This window comes from Oncorhynchus keta, chromosome 17, assembly GCF_023373465.1.
Source record: "Oncorhynchus keta strain PuntledgeMale-10-30-2019 chromosome 17, Oket_V2, whole genome shotgun sequence".
Classification (NCBI taxonomy): domain Eukaryota; kingdom Metazoa; phylum Chordata; class Actinopteri; order Salmoniformes; family Salmonidae; genus Oncorhynchus; species Oncorhynchus keta.
Window position 1 is genome coordinate 16,938,316 of NC_068437.1, and position 19,750 is coordinate 16,958,065.

General features: G+C 43.4%; 1 protein-coding gene and 1 long non-coding RNA gene across 4 annotated transcripts; both read left to right on the top strand.

The window, feature by feature from the left end:
• The first annotated feature begins 29 nt into the window (after positions 1-29).
• parvg (parvin, gamma) lies at positions 30-13,104 on the top strand. 2 transcript variants are annotated; one of them, XM_035790788.2, is made up of 13 exons: positions 30-808; positions 1,335-1,400; positions 1,515-1,579; positions 2,571-2,673; positions 2,744-2,887; positions 3,233-3,348; positions 3,442-3,497; positions 3,615-3,649; positions 3,747-3,808; positions 6,700-6,768; positions 6,935-7,036; positions 8,015-8,087; positions 10,682-13,104. In XM_035790788.2, exons 2-13 carry the CDS (start codon positions 1,340-1,342, stop codon positions 10,753-10,755), a joined length of 960 nt encoding a protein of 319 aa, XP_035646681.1. In that variant the 5' UTR covers positions 30-808; positions 1,335-1,339; the 3' UTR covers positions 10,756-13,104. The 2 variants fall into 2 exon arrangements, with proteins under 2 accessions (XP_035646681.1, XP_035646682.1); XM_035790789.2 differs by lacking the exon at positions 30-808 and adding an exon at positions 815-985.
• A 992-nt stretch (positions 13,105-14,096) lies between these two features.
• LOC127908211 (uncharacterized) lies at positions 14,097-18,334 on the top strand. 2 transcript variants are annotated; one of them, XR_008066359.1, is made up of 3 exons: positions 14,097-16,703; positions 16,756-16,911; positions 16,964-18,334. It is a non-coding gene; the product is annotated as an uncharacterized LOC127908211 (long non-coding RNA). The 2 variants fall into 2 exon arrangements; XR_008066358.1 differs by having other exon boundaries at positions 14,097-16,491; positions 16,544-16,911.
• The last annotated feature ends 1,416 nt before the right edge of the window (positions 18,335-19,750 follow it).

Sequence of the window (19,750 nt, forward strand, 5' to 3'; positions counted from 1 at the left end):
CTCCGCATCACAAGCCCTCTGGGTTCGGTTTAGCAAAGGAATTATGGGGTTATTTTAGGACCCTGTCTTTATTTTCTTGTCTATTTCCTTGGTTACCATGGCGACCTCCCCTTTCCTAAATCTCCCTTTCCTCTCTAGGTGATGGCGTCTGTGTTTTTCTCTGCTCCTCTGACGTGGAGACGGAGCACATGCAGTGTGTTGTCTCTGTCTCTCTCTCTGCCGATGATTGTGGAGTGCTGGAGGACAGACAACAACCAACTGATAGAGCTTCCAAAGGGAATGTGTGATAGGGTTGTCAGTGAGCCATACAGTAGAGCTGTCCTGTTCGTTTGGGCCTCCTGTGTGTTTGCTAAGAGAACGCTTTCACTTCTATGAGGTGAAGTGACCTCACTTTTACCGGTCTTGCACTCTATCCTAATGCTCTAAACTATACGTCTTGACCACTAAGCATCATATATAAGACCTTTCCTCAGAACGCACTCTGAACTGTGTGTAGCAAAACCACAGTTACAAAAGAGGAAGTGCTCACTACTTACTTATTTCCTTCCGCATCCTCTCATTTTTCTTTATACCCGTTTATTCCTTCATTCGTCCTTTTTGTTTCTCATAGAAATGTTTAATTGGTCCTGAATTGGGTGAAGTTTGTTTGTGCTGTCATCACGTGGCATGTTTCTGGAGAACTGCTTGTCAGATTGGGTGCACTTCTCGTTGTAGCACGGCTATTTGGATTGATTCAGTGTTGACGTCAGTCAGGAAGCTGTACACAGGAGTTCCCCTATTCAGTCTGCTTGCTGCTACTGCTCTGAAGGTAAGGTTTACTGGATAAAACATTTTTGGTGTGCCTCCGGGGGAATGTTTGTGTCAACTTCAAGCAGAGAATCTCTAGGAGAGGAGTGAACTACACACACAGATGGCACAGTGAAGCTACACTCTCGTCTCAGGGAGACACTTTTACATATTGTTGGTCACAGTGCATCCCAGTCAGGTTAGTCTACTGTCAGAAGGCCTTCCTCTGAACTTGTTTCTATTCTGTGTTGTTTTGGGGCCCAGAATCCAAATAAAATATCCAGAGAGACGATTGCATGCAGCATGGTAGTGGGACTTCACAGGAAGTTATGGGGTATATATCCATTTGTCCCTTTGTTCACTTGTGCGGGCTCAGCTTAGGCAGAAGTGAACTCACTGAGAAGGAAGTAACCAAATCAAACACCAGAACTGTTTCAGTCTTCACATCGGAGGTTTGAAATGATCCCTTACATGAATTGAATTTGAACTATCATTGACACGGCTTCACTGATACCAGAAGCACTGTGTTCATATTTTGCTCCCTATAGGGGATATGGAGGATTTTCCTGATATGTACCAGGGGAAAGACCCTGAGGACATTGAATCTTTCCAGGGTAAGTCTACATTCAACTGTACTCAAGCTCAGGCAAACTGTTTGATTTCATATTTTCTTTCCAAAATGGTTGTCAAGCTGCAGCCTCAACTGAACATTTTGCACATTGAAATAGGTGAGAGGAGGAAGATCATTCAGCCGACATCTTTGAAAGATCCCAAACTTGAAAAGCTGAAATCGGTATGATTGATCTGTGTTTTAGAATTCATGTTCCAACACCAGCCACAACATTATCCTAAATGTGTTATCTATCATCAAAGCCCATAATAACACCATTGATACATTATACTACTATACTCTAGGGCCATGTTACCCCAGGGTCGTACGGGCATAAAAGTCATTACAAAGAAAGCCTCTGATTGCATATTCATTAGGGTATGCTGAACCACTAAGCCCTCTTGTGTGAGAGGTGGGTCGACCAGTACATCTTCATTAGAGATGATGGTAGACAGATCACGGAGTCGTTGCTAGGCCCAGATAGATGTTGCCAGGGCACCTTCTCCCTAAGCCCTCAGAGAGGATTTGAAATAGAAAAGATGCTTATGGAATAAATTCAAGTAAAATGAAACAATTGTCTTCATAAATTAGATGAGCGTACAACAGTGTAGGCATAAAAGTGTTGGAAAGAGAAAACCACGGAGTCTATCTGGCCCTTGTAATCCCACATCTGCTCTCTTTAACACCTCAATAACACACCAACCAGTCTCTTATTCATGAATAATTTAATAGAGACATAGGTGGAAATTGCAATAGGAATCCTTTGATATCATAACACCAGAGTCTGCTCTGAATAGACCAGTAAAGGTCATGTATACAAAGATTTACCACAGTAGATCAGTGGAGGCTGCTGAGGGGAGAACGGCTCATAATAATGGCTGGAACGGAGTGGTATATGGTATCAAAAACATGGTTTTCATATGTCTGATACCATTCCATTCACTCTATTACACTCCATTCCAGTCATTATTATGAGCCATCCTCCCCTCAACAGCCTCCACTGCAGTAGATAGTACATTACTGATCTCTGCACCCAGAACCAAATATCTTCGTTGGTACATTTGGTACATTTCTGTAACAGTAGCTATGTCAAAAGAGACTAATACAGTACTATAGCAGGCAATTAATATCACAGAGTATAACTTACTGTTATCATGAACCTTGGTCTTTACAGGTTTTGGTTAACTGGATCAACAGTACTTTGAAAGAGGAACACATCGTAGTGCAGAGTCTGGAAGAGGATATCTTTGATGGCCTAATCCTCCATCACCTCCTTGGTGAGACATGCACGCACACACACACACTCTCCCCCCATATGTGCTTGGCCTTTACCTGTACTGTTCACAGGGAGGTTAGCTGGAGTGCTTCTGTCTGTGGAGGAGATAGCGGTGACCGGCGCTGCTCAGACACGCAAGCTGGAGGTCATCCTGGAGGCCCTGAATGAGAAACTGGGGCTACAGGACAGCTCTCTCAGCAGGTGGAGTGTCAAACGTGAGTCACATTCACAATACAACCCCGCAAACAAAACCACGTCCTTAGGACGTCCACTGTTGGCTGGGAAAGCTACACAACACTGCTGTTCCCCTCAGAGCCATGTCTGGCTAAGGGACTCTTCAATAGGATTTGATGGTGAAGCTACAGTATAACCCCAGTCTGCTGACACCTACTGAGAGGGATTACTGTAGGGGAAAAGGCAGACCCACGGGGTGCAGTGTTAATCATCAGTGGGCCTGGAGATTAGTTTGTGTTGTGTTGCCAACAAGATTGACTGCATAGAGTTTTGGTATGGTGTTCAAGCAGGTTGACTCTCCCTTCATTCCCTTCCTTCTCTGTCAGTTATCCACAGCAAAGACTTGCTGGCCACACTCCATCTTCTGGTTGCCATGGTGAGGTGCTTCCAGCCTAATCTGGAGCTTCCCCCAAATGTCAGAGTGGAAGTTGTCTTGTTGGAGGTGAGTTTGATGTCAAATGAATGGTACTTTACCCTAAATCAACCTATAAAAAAAGAGACTCCCCTGTTCAATAAAGTTGTGCTCTCACTTCAGGTCAACAGAAGTGGAATCAAATCAGAAAAGGAAATAGAGATTCTTACAGATGAAAGGTTGCTAAATTATTTCCGATGATGTTGTTGTGTCCGATTACAGTTACATGTTCTTCAGAGAATGGATTCTGTTTCAGGAGATCGAATATTCACTTAATTTGCTGTCTACCTCAACAGCGATTCAGCTACCGACGCCCTGAGCAGCTCAGACAGTGAGTAAGATATTCAGGGTCACCTTTGCAGTACTGTGCTGCCGTTTATCCAGGACATTGCAGAGATAAACCCTCTCCTTCCTGTCTCTTCGTCCAGGCGAGGATCCCATTGAGCAGCTGCTGAAGCTGGACCCCCACAAGATCAACACAGTAAAGCGGGTAATAGAAAAAATATGGGTCTTCCATCCCTGCTGACCTGTTCTGCAGTCTTAACCATTGCATTATTAGACAGAGGATTGATTATAGGACCAGCGTATGTATTGTCTAGCTATACTGCTCCTGATTCAGATAGAGGCTGATTTGTGTGAATAATGCCTCTGATTGCTCATACTGTGTATGATTGAATGAGCACCGCACCGACCCTATGCAACTGTAATATGGTCTCATTAGAATATGCCAACACAGTGACATTGAATGTTGTTGTTTTATACGGTATATATGCAGTGTATTCGGAAAGTATTCTGACCCCTAAACATTTTATTGTGTTACAGCCTTATTAAAAAGTCCCTTCATCAATCTGCACACAATACCCTATAATGACAAAGCAAAAACAGGTTTTTAGAAATGTTTGCTAATGTACTAAAAACAACAACTGAAATATCACATTTATATAAGTATTCAGACCCTTTACTCCCCTAAAGCCCCTTTGACAGAGATTACAGCCTTGATTCTTCTTGGGTATGACACTACAAGCTTGGCACACCTGTATTTGGGGAGTTTCTCCCATTCTTCTCTGCAGATCCTCTGTCAGGTTGGATGGGGAGCATCACTGCACAGCTATTTTCAGGTCTCTCCAGAGATGTTCGATTGGGTTCAAGTCCGGACTCTGGCTGGGCCACTCAAGGACAGTCAGAGACTTGTCCCAAAGCCACTCCTGCGTTGTCTTGGTTGTGTGCTTAGGGTCGTTGTCCTGTTGAAAGGTAAACCTTCACACCAGTCTGAGGTCCTGGGTGCTCTGGAGCCGGTTTTCATCAAGAATATCTCTGTACTTTGCTCCATTCATCTTTCCCTCGATCCTGACTAGTCTCACAGTCCCTTCCACCGAAACATTTCCCCACAGCATGATGCTGCCACCACCATGCTTCACCGTAGGGATGGTGCCAGGTTTCCTCCAGACGTGACCCTTGGCATTCAAGCCAAAGAGTTCAATATTGGTTTCATCAGACCAGAGAATCTTGTTTCTCACGGTCTGAGAGTCCTTAGGTGACCTTTGGCAAACTCCAAGAGGGCGTCTTCTCATGTATCTTCTCCTGAGGAGTGGCTTCCGTCTGGCCACTCTACCATAAAGGCCTGATTGGTGCAGTGCTGCAGAGATAGTTGTCCTTCTGGAAGGTTCTCCCATCTCCACAGAGGAACTCTGGAGCTCTGTCAGAGTGACCATCAGGTTCTTGATCACCTCCCTGACCAAGGCCCTTCTCCCCCATTTGCTCAGTTTGACCGGGCGGCCAGCTCTAAGAAGAGTCTTGGTAATTCCAAACTTCTTCCATTTAAGAACGATGAATGCCACTGTGTTCTCGGGGACCTTCAATGCTGCAGAACTTTCTAAAAACCTGTTTTCACTTTGTCATTATGAGGTGATGTCATTATAGAGTATTGTGATGTCATTATGGGTTATTGTGTGTAGATTGATGAGGGGGAAAAAGCAATTTCATTCATTTTAGAGTAAGGCTGTAAAGTAACAAAATGTGGGAAAAGGGAAGAGGTCTGAATACTTTCTGAATGCGCTGTATATACTACAAAAGTATGTGGACACCTGTTTGTCTCATTCCAAAATCATGGGCATTAATATTGAGTTGGTCCCCACTTTGTTGCTATGACAGCCTCCACCCTTCTTGTCTGGGAAAGCTTTCCACTAGATGTTGGAACATTGCTGTGGGGACAGCCACAAGAGCATTAGTGAGGTTGGACACTGGTGTTGGGCTATTAAGCCTGGCTCGCGCTCAGCGTTCCAATTGATCTCAGAGTTGTTCAATGGGGTTGAGGTCAGGGTTCCGTTATCGACAAACCAACTATAGTGTTAGTGTGAGATATCGACAAACCATATCTGTATGGATCTCACTTTGTGCATGGGGGCATTGTTATGCTGAAACAGGAAAGGGCTTTCCCCAAACTGTTGCCACAAAGTTGGAAGCACAGAATTGTCCGAATGCCATTTTATGCTGTAGCGCTAAGACTTGCCTTCACGGGAACTAAAGGGCCTTGCCCGAACCATGAAAAACAACTCAGAACATTATTCCTCCTCCACCAAAGTTTACAGTTGGCACTATGCATTCGGGCAGGTAGCGTTCTCCTGGCATCCACCAAACCCAGATTCGGATTGCCAGATGGTGAAGCGTGATTCATCACTCCAGAGAACACGTTTCCACTGCTCCAGAGTCCAATGGCAGTGAGCTTTACAACAGTCCAGGCGATGCTTTGCATGGTGATCTTAGTCGTATGTGTGGCTGCTCTGCCATGGAAACCCCCGGACAAACAGTTCTTCATTGCTTCCAGAGGTAGTTTGAAGTTGGGACTGAGTGTTGCAAAAAGTGGTCAGATGATTTTTAGGCGCTCAGCCCTTGGCGTTCCCATTTTGTGAGCTTGTGTGGCTGAGCCGTTGTTGCTTTTTCTTACTTGAAGAATAATAGTGAAGACATCAAAATGATGAAATAAACATATGGAATCAATTCTTGACTGAGGGACCTTACAGATATTGTATATATGGGGGATAGAGGAAGGGATAGTCATAAATCATGTCAACCCCTGTTATTTCACACAGAGTGAGTCCATGCAACTTTTTATGTGATTGATTAAGCCACATTTTACTTCTGAACTAAGTTTGGCTTGCCTAAACAAAGGGGGTGAATACTTATGCAACGACTATATTTTCAATCCCACTTTTGTAGCACAACAAAATGGGAAAAAAATCCAAGTGGGGTGAATACTTATGATACCCACTGTATATACCATTTAGCAGACCCTTTTATTCAAAGTGACATGGCTACAGAGGTTAAAATGTCAACACCTTTTCTAAAGTGATAGGTCTGTAATCCTATATCTTTCCATTATAGGCCATCATGCACTTTGTCAACAAGAAGATGTCAACCTTGGGACTACAGGTGACAGACATGGAGAAACAGGTTTGTTTTACTGTAGAAAAGTGTTTGGCCATCCTGTTTGGAATGGGTATTAATTGAGCACTACCAGTGTTGTGAATTGAAAGGTGATTGATCTGTTTCCTTTCAGTTACATCACACCACACCCATTTGGGTAAGAACCAACTGACGGTGTTCTTTATCCATGTAGTTTTCAGATGGTGTTATTCTCCTTCTGCTGATTGGACAGTTGGAGGGCTTCTTTGTTCCACTCTATGACTTCAACATCACCCCAGTCAACGCTACTGAGATGGTAAGGATCTCCTGTGTCCCAGGACTCTTTCTTTGGGAGGAATCATGTTCTGGAGGCAGCTCTGCCTCAAAGGAAATATGTATGCGATTGTTTGGCTCAATGGTATGGGCGGAGCTTACGTATGGTACAGTGAATGGAACAAATATCACATTTTGGCCTACAATAATATTCTGACAGCAGCGAAACAATTAGGTCCAATGTGTTAATAATTTGAAATCCATAAGAATAAGGGTATAATATAATCAAATCTTATCAAATCAAATTGTATTGGTCACATACACATGGTTAGCAGATGTTAATGCGAGTGTAGCGAAATGCTTGTGTTTCTAGTTCCAGTAATATCAAACAAGTAATCTAACAATACCACAACACAACTACCTCATACACACAAGTGTAAAGGAATGAATAAGAATATGTACATATAAATGCATGGATGAGCGATGTTCGAACGGCATAGGCAAGATGCAGTAGATGGTATAGGGTACAGTATATACATACAGTGGGGAGAACAAGTATTTGATACACTGCCAATTTTGCAGGTTTTCCTACTTACAAAGCATGTAGAGGTCTATAATTTTTTATCATAGGTACACTTCAACAGTGAGAGATGGAATCTAAAACAAAAATCCAGAAAATCACATTGTATGATTTTTAAGTAATTCATTTCCATTATATTGCATGACATAAGTCTCTCACAGTTGAAGTGTACCTATGATAAAAATTACAGACCTCTACATGCTTTGTAAGTCGGAAAACCTGCAAAATCGGCAGTGTATCAAATACTTGTTCTCCCCACTGTATAAGATGAGTAATGTAGGGTATGTAAACATTATATGAAGTGGCATTGTTTAAAGTGACTAGTGTATTACGTTATTCACTGTACTCCTGTATGAGATTGAGATAACGTTGCTCCGGTGGGTCAGCCATCTGCATGTGTCATGGCCTGCTGTGTCTCTCACCTCACTCTCTCTGGTCTAGCTGCAGAATGTGACCGTGGCCCTGGACCTCCTGAATGACATAGGGCTACCCACGACCAACATTGAGCCCCAAGGTAAGTGTGTTCATTTTCTGTGGCACCCATAGTTGACCTACATATATTGTCTCACCAACTTGGAGCCAAATGGGTCTTGTAATAGTGCACTTAGTGTAGGAGATTGAGGAGACTATCTAAAAATATCACATCCACACGTATCCTACTGTAAGTGAATATATCTTTGTAATAGGAAGTTTGACCAAAATTGCTCTGGGCTGTAATTTTCACATCACAGTAATGGAGCTGTGAGACAGAATTGTTCAACTAATTCAGAAGATTTCCTGTATTATAGCCATTTATTTATCTGGGCAATAGCAGTATGCCACTGTTCATATGTCGAGTGGAAGCCAGGATTTGTGTTGATAGTTTGAGTTAAGCCGCATCACTACGCATGGGGATATAAAGGGATAGCTGGGATTCCGTTGGAATATTCATGAATATGATGAATATGATGATTATCGCCCTGGATGATTGGCCGAGGGGTTTGTCCCAAATGGCAACCTATTCCCTATATACAGATGTAGGATCTTGATCTCCCTGTTGCAGGAAATGTAAAACTTTAAGTGTATTTGCGGTTTAATAAGGCTTCTGAAGTTTATAATTTCCACAAATTTTCAGACTTGATTTTCCCTTACGGAAAGTGCACCAACCGCTACACAAATGTCCATAGATTAAAATCCACATAATAATTCACATTTCTGGTTGCTGTAGGATTATTTTCCTGCTGTAGAAAACTGGCTCAAATTAAGATCCTACATCTGTAGAGCACTAGTTTTGAGTTCTATTGGGACTCAGGCCCACTCTGAGGTCATAATAATTTATTTAGAGGCTCTCTCAGGGAGGAAACCTCTATTTGTTAGTTGTTGATAGACACACAGAAAACACTTATTTCTATCATGCAATGCCAAACTGACAAGAGGCTAGACGTGTGTGTGTGTGTGTGTGTGTGTGTGTGTGTGTGTGTGTGTGTGTGTGTGTGTGTGTGTGTGTGTGTGTGTGTGTGTGTGTGTGTGTGTGTGTGTGTGTGTGTGTGTGTGTGTGTGTGTGTGTGTGTGTGTACATACTGTGTATGTGCATGTATGTTTTCTTGATTTTGTGTCTGAATTAACTGTTAATAAAGAAGCGCTGAGCATTTAATTTAGTAAATTATTATAAAAGAAGCTGGTTAATTGCCTGGCAGCATAACCTGTAATTTAAAAGTAAAGCTTTGAGTTGATAAATGTGAATGTTTGGGCCGGTACAACTCATTTAACCCAGAAGCAAGAGACAGATTTAATTATTTTTTTTGCATACTTTTAATTACGGCACATTTCTGTGATGGAATAAGGAATCCCACTGCTCCAGGTCTACAGCACACACCGCTGTGTGCATTAATTAGGCTAGCAGGAGCTCTAGCCGATCTAAATAGTTCATTTAAAGGGATACTTAGGGATTTTGGCAGTGAATTATTTTATCTACCTCCCAGAGTCGGATGAACTTGTGGATACAATTTGTATGTCTGTGTCCAGTAAAAGGGAAGTTAGAGGTAGTTTTGTGAGTCAATGCTAAGTAGCGTCAGCACAATGACTAGAAGTCTATGGGTATCTACTAACATGCTAGCATGTACCCATAGACTTCCAGTTATTGCGCTAACGCTAGTTAGCATGGGCTCGCAAAACTACCTCTAACTTCTTTCATACTGGACACAATGACATACAAATAGTACCCACAATTTTTGGGGGGCTGTCTTGTTATACTTCAGTGCAGCTTTTGTCATTTTCGATCATAGTCTGCTGCTGGAAAAACGTATATGCTACGGCTTTACACCTCCTGGTATAATGTGGATAAAGAGTTACTTGTCTAACAGAATACAGAAGGTGTTATTTAATGGAAGCCTCTCAAATATAATCCAGTTAGAATCAGGAATTCCCCAGGGTAGCTGTTTAGGCCTCTTGCTTTTTTCAATTTTTACTAACATTTTACTTGACATGCAACTGATTTTGAGTAAAGCCATTGTGTCTATGTATGCGGATGACTCAACACTATACACATCAGCTACTACAGTGACTGAAATGACTGCAACACTCAACAAAGTTAGTTTAGAGTGGGTGGCAAGGAATAATTTAGCCCTAAATATTTCTAAAACTAAAAGCATTGTATTTGGAACAAAACACTCACTAAACCCCAAGCCTCAACTAAATATTTTAATAAATAATGTGGAAATTGAGCAAGTTGAGAATAATAAACTGCTTGGAGTAACCCTAGATTGTAAACTGTCATGGTCAGAACTGTATAATGGTCAGAATTGTATAAACTGCCTTCATTTTGCCAGACCCCAGGAAGAGTAGCTGCTGTGTTGGCAGGGAGGTAGATAAAGGTCCTCATTGCCAAAATCAGGAAGTATCCCTTTAATTATGCATCATACAGGGAAGATTGATATTGTTGGATCTAATCTTACCGTTTAGATATTGATTAGATTGTATCTAAGGTTGTTTTTGGTTCAGTTTTGTGGCAGCATCAGTAAATGCACACTATTGACCTCCATTATCAAAGCTCCAGTGATGGTGAGGGGTGATGATGCACAAATAGATGACTCTGATCACTTAATGTGTCTCTGACTGCATCTCTCCTAGATATAGTCTCTCAGGATGTGACAGCTACCTTGAAGGTCCTATATGCCCTGTTCAAGAAGCACAAAAGCAGATGAGAGTGGGAAGAACACGGACGAGGACATTAGGAGGTGAAGACGCCAGAAGTCCTTTGCCTGAGGTGTTTTTCCCCTGGCAAGTCCAGAATAATAGGCTGATTCCCTCTGTGAAATTACAGAAAAATCATATATCGATTCTATGTAAAGCTTTGTGTCAATAAAATTGTACTGTATGTGCCATAGTTTGAATAGCATGGGAAACCAATCCCCGACCACATTCCCTTTTGAAGATCCAAGTAATCTCAAAGTAGTCTGAAATTGTGAGTGAGTATCCTATTGTGTTCTATGACTCTGACGCTGCTGCTCGCTGCAACAAGATATCATAGGAAAACGGCATCTTGTGACGTTTTTACAAAACGATAAGCATCAAAATGTATGATGCTTATGTCAATACATTGCAGTCAATGGGAAAAGATGAGCGTCACAGGGTTGATGCCTAAGTGAATACAGTGCATTTAATAGGGGAAGATTATTGACACAATGTGGACGCCTTTGGACATGACACCCTCGTTCTCTCTCAATTCAATTCAATTGGCTTTATTGGCATGGGAAACATATGTTAACATTGCCAAAGCAAGTGAAGTAGATACTATACAAAAGTGAAATAAACAATAAAAATGAACAGTAAACATTACACTCACAGAAGTTCCAAAAGAATGAAGACATTACAAATGTCATATTATGTATATACAGTGCCTTGCGAAAGTATTCGGCCCCCTTGAACTTTGCGACCTTTTGCCACATTTCAGGCTTCAAACATAAATATATAAAACTGTATTTTTTTGTGAATCAACAACAAGTGGGACACAATCATGAAGTGGAACGACATTTATTGGATATTTCAAACTTTTTTAACAAATCAAATACTGAAAAATTGGGCGTGCAAAATTATTCAGCCCCTTTACTTTCAGTGCAGAAAACTCTCTCCAGAAGTTCAGTGAGGATCTCTGAATGATCCAATGTTGACCTAAATGACTAATGATGATAAATACAATCCACCTGTGTGTAATCAAGTCTCCGTATAAATGCACCTGCACTGTGATAGTCTCAGAGGTCCGTTAAAAGCGCAAAGAGCATCATGAAGAACAAGGAACACACCAGGCAGGTCCGAGATACTGTTGTGAAGAAGTTTAAAGCCGCATTTGGAGACAAAAATATTTCCCAAGCTTTAAACATCCCAAGGAGCACTGTGCAAGCGATAATATTGAAATGGAAGGAGTATCAGACCACTGCAAATCTACCAAGACCTGGCCGTCCCTCTAAACTTTCAGCTCATACAAGGACAAGACTGATCAGAGATGCAGCCAAGAGGCCCATGATCACTCTGGATGAACTGCAGAGATCTACAGCTGAGGTGGGAGACTCTGTCCATAGGACAACAATCAGTCGTATATTGCACAAATCTGGCCTTTATGGAAGAGTGTCAAGAAGAAAGCAATTTCTTAAAGATATCCATAAAAAGTGTCGTTTAAAGTTTGCCACAAGCCACCTGGGAGACACACTAAACATGTGGAAGAAGGTGCTCTGGTCAGATGAAACCAAAATTGAACTTTTTGGCAACAATGCAGAACGTTATGTTTGGCGTAAAAGCAACACAGCTCATCACCCTGAACACACTATCCCCACTGTCAAACATGGTGGTGGCAGCATCATGATTTGGGCCTGCTTTTCTTCAGCAGGGACAGGGAAGATGGTTAAAATTGATGGGAAGATGGATGGAGCCAAATACAGGACCATTCTGGAAGAAAACCTGATGGAGTCTGCCAACAAGACAATGATCCAAAACATAAAGCAAAATCTACAATGGAATGGTTAAAAAATAAACATATCCAGGTGTTAGAATGGCCAAGTCAAAGTCCAGACCTGAATCGAATCGAGAATCTGTGGAAAGAACTGAAAACTGCTGTTCACAAATGTTCTCCATCCAACCTCACTGAGCTCGAGCTGTTTTGCAAGGAGGAATGGGGAAAAATTTCAGTCTCTTGATGTGCAAAACTGATAGAGACATACCCCAAGCGACTTACAGCTGTAATCACAGCAAAAGGTGGCGCTACAAAGTATTAACTTAAGGGGGCTGAATAATTTTGCACACCCAATTTTTCAGTTTTTGATTTGTTAAAAATGTTTGAAATATCCAATAAATGTCGTTCCACTTCATGATTGTGTCCCACTTGGTGTTGATTCTTCACAAAAAATACAGTTTTATATCTTTATGTTTGAAGCCTGAAATGTGGCAAAAGGTCGCAATGTTCAAGGGGGCCGAATACTTTCGCAAGGCACTGTATACAGTGTTGTAACGATGTGTAAATGCTTAAAGTACAAAAGGGAAAATAAATAAGCATAAATATAGGTTGTATTTACAATGGTGTTTGTTCTTCACTGGTTGACCTTTTCTTGTGGCAACAGGTCACAAATATTGCTGCTTTTAGATTTGATAGGGAAGCTGAGAGGTCAAATATACTGTTAAGATTTTCTACTGCCAAGTTTACACCTTCACTATTCACTATGTCGCACAGACTAGTACATGTCCCTGGGCCTGGAAATGATTGATTTCCCCCTCCAGGCTGGAGAAGCTGTCTTAATTAAAGTATGGGGATTCTAGTGAGGGGATATAGGTAGCACACAGGAGGACATTTTTCCCTGTTAAGATCATTTCCTTTTGAATTTCTAGTCAAATGTAAAATGCTCCTGTTTTGATTAATTTAATGGAGTGAGTCAGGTCTGCTCTATACCAAATTAGCATACCCCCTGGGTCCCTTCCCTGTTTCACATCTGGTAGTTTGGTGGATGGGACTACCAGCTCTCTGTAACCTAGAGGGCAACCAGTGGGTCCGTCTCCGCTATACCAGGTTTCTTGTAGGATGACAATGTCTGTACTTCCGATTTCTGTGATGAAGTCCAGGTTCCTGCTCTTTAGGTCAAAGGTAGATGACCTCAGGCCTTGGATATTCCAGGATGAGATACTGAATGCTTTCTGTTCCGTAAAGTATCCAATGTTGTAGGTTGTTTGTTTGGCCTCAGGCCAGTAAGTGTGAGCAGAGCCTGCTGAGCATCTGGTACATGCCATTGGCTTGGGCTAGTGTAAGAGTGGGGGTTGGGCTTGTTTGCCCGCTCACAGCCTGGGCATATGTGTTACTTCCATGTTGAGACCCTCTTTGCGGGGGTGGGGGGCATGGGGTGGGCAGGAGGGGCATAGGTCTGATCTGAGGGGGCGTAAATGGGGTGTGGGCATGGTTGACTTGGAGGGGTGTTGATTGGTTGGGGTGGGGGTGTGCATGTGGCTGGTGGTGTTGTGGTCTGGATGTACTGTAGGTCCTCTATGTGTAGGTCCGGAGGGGGGCGATGTCCTTTAGAGTCCGGGCGAAGGTGAGCACTGCTGCCTTGTATAGGTGGACCTGGTCATAGAGGCTGTTCAGGGTAGAGTGGTGGGCCAGGAAAACATTTGGTTTTGAGGCACAGTCACGGGAAATACTTGCGTCTCCCCGCTGTATGGTAGCAGGGTGGAAGTCTTTTCATGGTAGCATTGGAGAAAGTAGAAGAAGCTTTTTCAATCACTCCCTTCAGTGCTGTGGCAACCCTTTCCTGCTATGTTCTCAGGTTGTTTGTGCCTGTGTGTATTATTGTGTGGCTAGGTGAACCTAGTTGGTCCTCAGACAGAAGGTCTAGGGCACCCTTGATGTTTGGGCACCCTGGATGTTTGGACACCAGAGTTTAGACACACTGGTGTCTATTTTTCCCATTTGAGTCCATCCTAAGTACAATACACTCTCTCCCTCTCTCATCTATCACTCGCTTTTTCTCTTCTCCTCCCTCCTCTCTTTCACCCTCCTTCTCTCTACCCTCTCTTACTCTCCCTCACGCTCCCACTTCTCTCTCCCCCCTCTATTACTTATTTCCCCTCTCCCCCTTCTCTCCTCTCTTCTCATCTCCCAACTTCACCTCTCTCTCTTCTCTCACCTCCACAGACAGGATATTGACGCATAGATATACAGTACATCAAGGGTATTGACTCATACAGTAAGAATAGCATTCAAAGCAAAACAGTTGGTGATAAAGCTGCAATGGGTAAATTGGTGAAAGACAGACAGACAGACAGACATACAGACACAGAGAGACAGACAGCCAGCCAGGCAGACAGACAAACCCTAAACCTAACCCTAAACCTAACCCTAAACCTAACCCAACCTCATGTCCACATACCTGGGGTAAGTTGTGCCGAGAGACCACTTTATTTGGACAAGATATGTTTTGAAAACCGTAATGTTTTCAGATTATTTCCAGGGATACACAACATCCTGAAAAATATGTAAATATCTTTGTATACTATAATACTATATTTCCCTTGATGGAGAAATGCTGAATGTAAAAAATGTGCTCAACTTACCCCACTCTCACTTACACTTAAAATAACATTTGGGTTGGGTTCGGGACCAGTTCTTGCGGAACTGCGGTTAGGTTCGGGACCACTTCTTGCAGGACTGCGGGTGGGTTCGGGACCATTTCTTGCAGGACTGCGGGTGGGTTCGGGACCATTTCTTGCAGGACTGCGGTTGGGTTCGGGACCATTTCTTGCAGGACTGCGGGTGGGTTCGGGACCATTTCTTGCAGGACTGCGGTTGGGTTCGGGACCATTTCTTGCAGGACTGCGGGTGGGTTCGGGAACATTTCTTGCAGGACTGCGGTTAGGTCCGGGACCATTTCTTGCAGGACTGCGGTTGTGTTCGGGACCAGTTCTTGCAGGAGCAGATGGGAGTCTGACAAAAAGCCAGTGGGGGTGAGCTGGTACGGTATTAAAAGCTGCTTGTGTGGTTGGGTGGGAGCGGGATGAAGAAATCAGTCCTGTGCAGACCTCTTGCTCAAGGGCTCTGGCTACTGTTAGCCAGATAGCTAGCTATAACTAGCTGGCTAGAAGGATGAAGTCAGAAGCTAATGTTTAACAGAGCCTGACCTCAGCAGGAGGAGTCAACTGAAATTAAACTAGCTATAATCTTAACTAAAGATATGCTATTAGAAGTTCTCATAACAAAATAACTTTGCTTTACAGAGAGCAGTGAGGCAGACAGTGGTGAGGCCGACCGCAACGCAGACACACAGACAGAGACAGCAGAGAGGTTGGGGTCCCCTGAAATTGAGAATGTTTAATCTTATCAAACACATTGTTTATCATCAAATGGGTTTAGAATACATATCTTTTTTTATTCAACAAGGCAAGTCAGTTAAGTACACATTTTTATTTACAATGACGGCCTACACCAGCCAAACCTGACAACACTGGGCCAATTGTGCTCCGCTCTATGGGACTCCCTATCACAGCCGGTTGTGATACAGCCTGGATTTGAACTAGGGTGTCTGCAGTGACACCTCTAGCACTGAGATGCAGTGCCTTAGACCGCTGCACCACTCAGGAGCCACATACAACATTTTTTGAGTCAACTACGGTCCTTTTACAATGCTAGAATGCACTTACTTGTCATTATGTGTTGGGACAGCCCGTGGGACCTAAAATGTAATAAATGAAAAAGACAATGTAATATTATTCTCATGTATTTGAAAATCTATTGTTAAAACTGCTTTGCAGAGAGTAGTTAGACAGACAGTGATGAGGCGGAGGCAGGCTGCAATTCAGGAGGAGGTGGAGGAGACAGACAGTGATGAGGCGGAGGCAGGCTGCAATTCAGGAGGAGGTGGAGGAGACCGACAGTGATGAGGCGGAGGCAGGCTGCAATTCAGGAGGAGGTGGAGGAGACAGACAGTGATGAGGCGGAGACAGGCTGTAATTCAGGAGGAGGTGGAGGAGACAGACAGACAGTGATGAGGCTGAGGCAGGCTGCAATTCAGGAGGAGGTGGAGGAGACAGACAGTGATGAGGCTGAGGCAGGCTGCAATTCAGGAGGAGGTGGAGGAGACAGACAGTGATGAGGCGGAGGCAGGCTGCAATTCAGGAGGAGGTGGAGGAGACAGACAGTGATGAGGCGGAGGCAGGCTACAATTCAGGAGGAGGTGGAGGAGACAGACAGTGATGAGGCGGAGGCAGGCTGCAATTCAGGAGGAGGTGGAGGAGACAGACAGTGATGAGGCGGAGGCAGGCTGCAATTCAGGAGGAGGTGGAGGAGACAGACAGTGATGAGGCGGAGGCAGGCTGCAATTCAGGAGGAGGTGGAGGAGACAGACAGTGATGAGGTGGAGGCAGGCTGCAATTCAGGAGGAGGTGGAGGAGACACAGAGAGAGAAAGGTTAGTAGTACAGCTGTCCCTGAAATATGATCCCCTTAGAGAATCTGTAATCTAATCAAACACATGAATAACTTGTTTATTTTCGAATGGGTATAAAATACAACGTTCTAGTCAGCTAAGGGTGCACTTCGGCAGTTTACAATACAGACAACTGAATTGCATTGCAGCTCAAGTGAGATGCTAAGAACATGAACGGAATTTTAAAAAGATAACTAATTTCAATACAAACATCTCCACATGCTATTTCTCTGAACTTTTCTAGTGTTCAGTCCCAATGAACTATTTTGGGAGGGCAACCTGATGTGCATTTTGTGTAATTTGTAACCACAGAAAATGACATTAGGCCTTCCCTATAGACATGCATGATTGGTGTTTGTTCGTCTTATCTCGATCGTCCAGTGGAGTTTATAGTTTAACAACCTTTTTTTTTAACCACTACCTCACTGGTGACCTTTTAAGAAAGCCCTGTGTCGAGGTTCAGCTTAATTTAGTAGGAGTGACTTAATTCATCCTCCACATGGTGCTTCATTCTCTCCCTGCGAAAACAGATTTCCATCATCTGAATTGTTAGTGTCCCCAGGAGGCCGTACATTGACTTTCAGCTTCCTGCGATTACAGGAAGTGTCTTAATTGGGGGTCATAGGGGCGGTTTCGAAGGATTATAAAAGTTAAATCTTATACGTAAATCGACCCAAAAGCATTTTTGACCTCTATTGGATATAATGGTCTTGCAGTTCAAGAAATTAAAATTACCTGGCTACCCAGACTCCTCAATCCGGCCAAACGCCCACGAACGTTAGTTTCTTCTCCGCAATGAGTCTGGATCTGAGTACCTCCGTCGGGAGGCAGTCTCAGACTAACGAATGTAGCAAACGACAGAGCAGCAGAATCAGTGTGAGTCGTTAGGCTTAAAACTTGTTAGAATGAATTCTGAAGAGCATGTTGGTCACATTTTTATTTATTTATTTGAAACTGTCTGCCTTTGCATGTCTATCTGTCTGTCTGTCTGTCTGTCTGTCTGTCTGTCTGTCTGTCTGTCTGTCTGTCTGTGTTTGTTTGTTTCTCGGAATGTCTTTCTTTGAGTGTCTGTTTGTCTGTCGTTCTGTCAGACTGTCTGAGTCTTTCACCAATTTACCCATTGCAGCTGTATCACCAACCTTTTCGCCTTGGAAGCAATGTATTGACTTATGCGTCAATGCCCTGTCTGTGAAGATGGGAGAGAGGAGGAAGAGAAAGGAAGGAGAGAGAGAGATGAGATGAGGGGGAGGGATGGAAGAAGGAGCGAGAGGGAATGGAGGGGGAGGAGATAGGGAGAGAGTGAGGGAGGGAGAGGGAGATAGAGAGGGAGAGGAGGGAGATATGAGTGAATAAGAGAGATATAGAAGAGAGAGAAGGAGGACAGAGAGTGAGGGGGAGAGAGAGGAGGGAGGGAGATATGAGTGAATAAGAGAGATATAGAAGAGAGAGAGAGAGAGAGAGAGAGAGAGGGAGATATGAGTGAATAAGAGAGATATAGAAGAGAGAGAGAGAGAGAGAGAGAGAGAGAGAGAGAGAGAGAGAGAGAGAGAGAGAGAGAGAGAGAGAGCAAAAGAAAAGGTTGGGAGAGAGTGGAGGTGGTGAAGGGGGAGGGAGATAGAAAAGGAGGAGGGATAAAGAGCAGGTTGTGAGAGAAACAGAGGGAGGCAAAGAGAGGGAGACAGAAGGAGGGAGGGATGGAGAAAGGAAGGAGAGAGGGAGGGAGAAAGGAATGAGAGAGGGAGGGAGAAAGGAAGGAGAGAGAGGGGGAGAGAGTGGAGGTGGTGAAAAAAGGGGGAGGAAGAGAGAAAAGGAGGGGGTATAAAGCACAGGAGGTTGGTGTCACCTGAATTGGGGAGAACAGGCTTGTGAGAATGGCTGGAGTGGAATTAGTGGAATGGTATCAAATACAGTACATCAAACACTTGGTTTCCATGTGTTTTTTTGCCATTCCATTCGCTCCATTACAACCATTATTATGAGCCGTCCTCAGCTCTGAAGCCTCCACTGGTATAAAGAGGAGGTAGAGCGACAGACAGAGGGAGGCAAGGAGATGGAGAGAGAAGGGGGAGGGAGAGAGGATAAGAGATTAGAGATAGAGAGAAAGAGACAGAGAGAGAGAGAGAGACATCTGTCTGTCTAAGTCTTCCACCAATTTAACATTTGCATCTTTATCACTATCTCTCCCCATTGACTGCAATGTATTGACATTAGCCTCATATGTTGTGAGTCTTCTCTTTTTGCAAAAATGTCACAGGATGATGTTTTGAGGCTGACAGTGGGTTGCTCAGGCTCACTTTCCTTTCAGCTCTATGAGGTTTCTGTGTTATGCACTATAGCCCGTTACCATATATGTGATTGAATTATCATCAACGATAGGCTGGTTGAGTTTAAACCACGCCCAGTCTCTACTCTGACAGGCCGGCTCCAAAGCAGGAACTATTTCTGTCAGGGTATATTTATAATATCTTTGTCAAGAACAAGTCAGTTCTCTGTTTGCCCTGCGAGGTGGGACAGAGAACCCGTATATACGAAAATTGCATTTACCACTTATTGCTTAGCTAATAGAAAATACATAGTATACAATCGGTGACTCATTATCATATTTATCCTGATACCAGATTCGAATTGATGCAAATCTAACAGCTCAATGTCTCACTACTCACGGGGCAGGCAGAAAGAGAGAGAGTAGACCTGGCGAGGGTTGTGTTCATCCTCATCATGTAACTAGCCCATTTCAGTAGACA

Bases quoted from the DNA above. Each gene is read 5' to 3' on its own strand.
- parvg (XM_035790788.2), top strand. From the start codon at position 1,340: ATGGAGGATTTTCCTGATATGTACCAGGGGAAAGACCCTGAGGACATT. The intron at 2,888-3,232 runs GTGAGTCACATT...CTTCTCTGTCAG, and splicing joins CAGCAGGTGGAGTGTCAAAC to TTATCCACAGCAAAGACTTG. The intron at 3,650-3,746 runs GTGAGTAAGATA...CTCTTCGTCCAG, and splicing joins CGCCCTGAGCAGCTCAGACA to GCGAGGATCCCATTGAGCAG.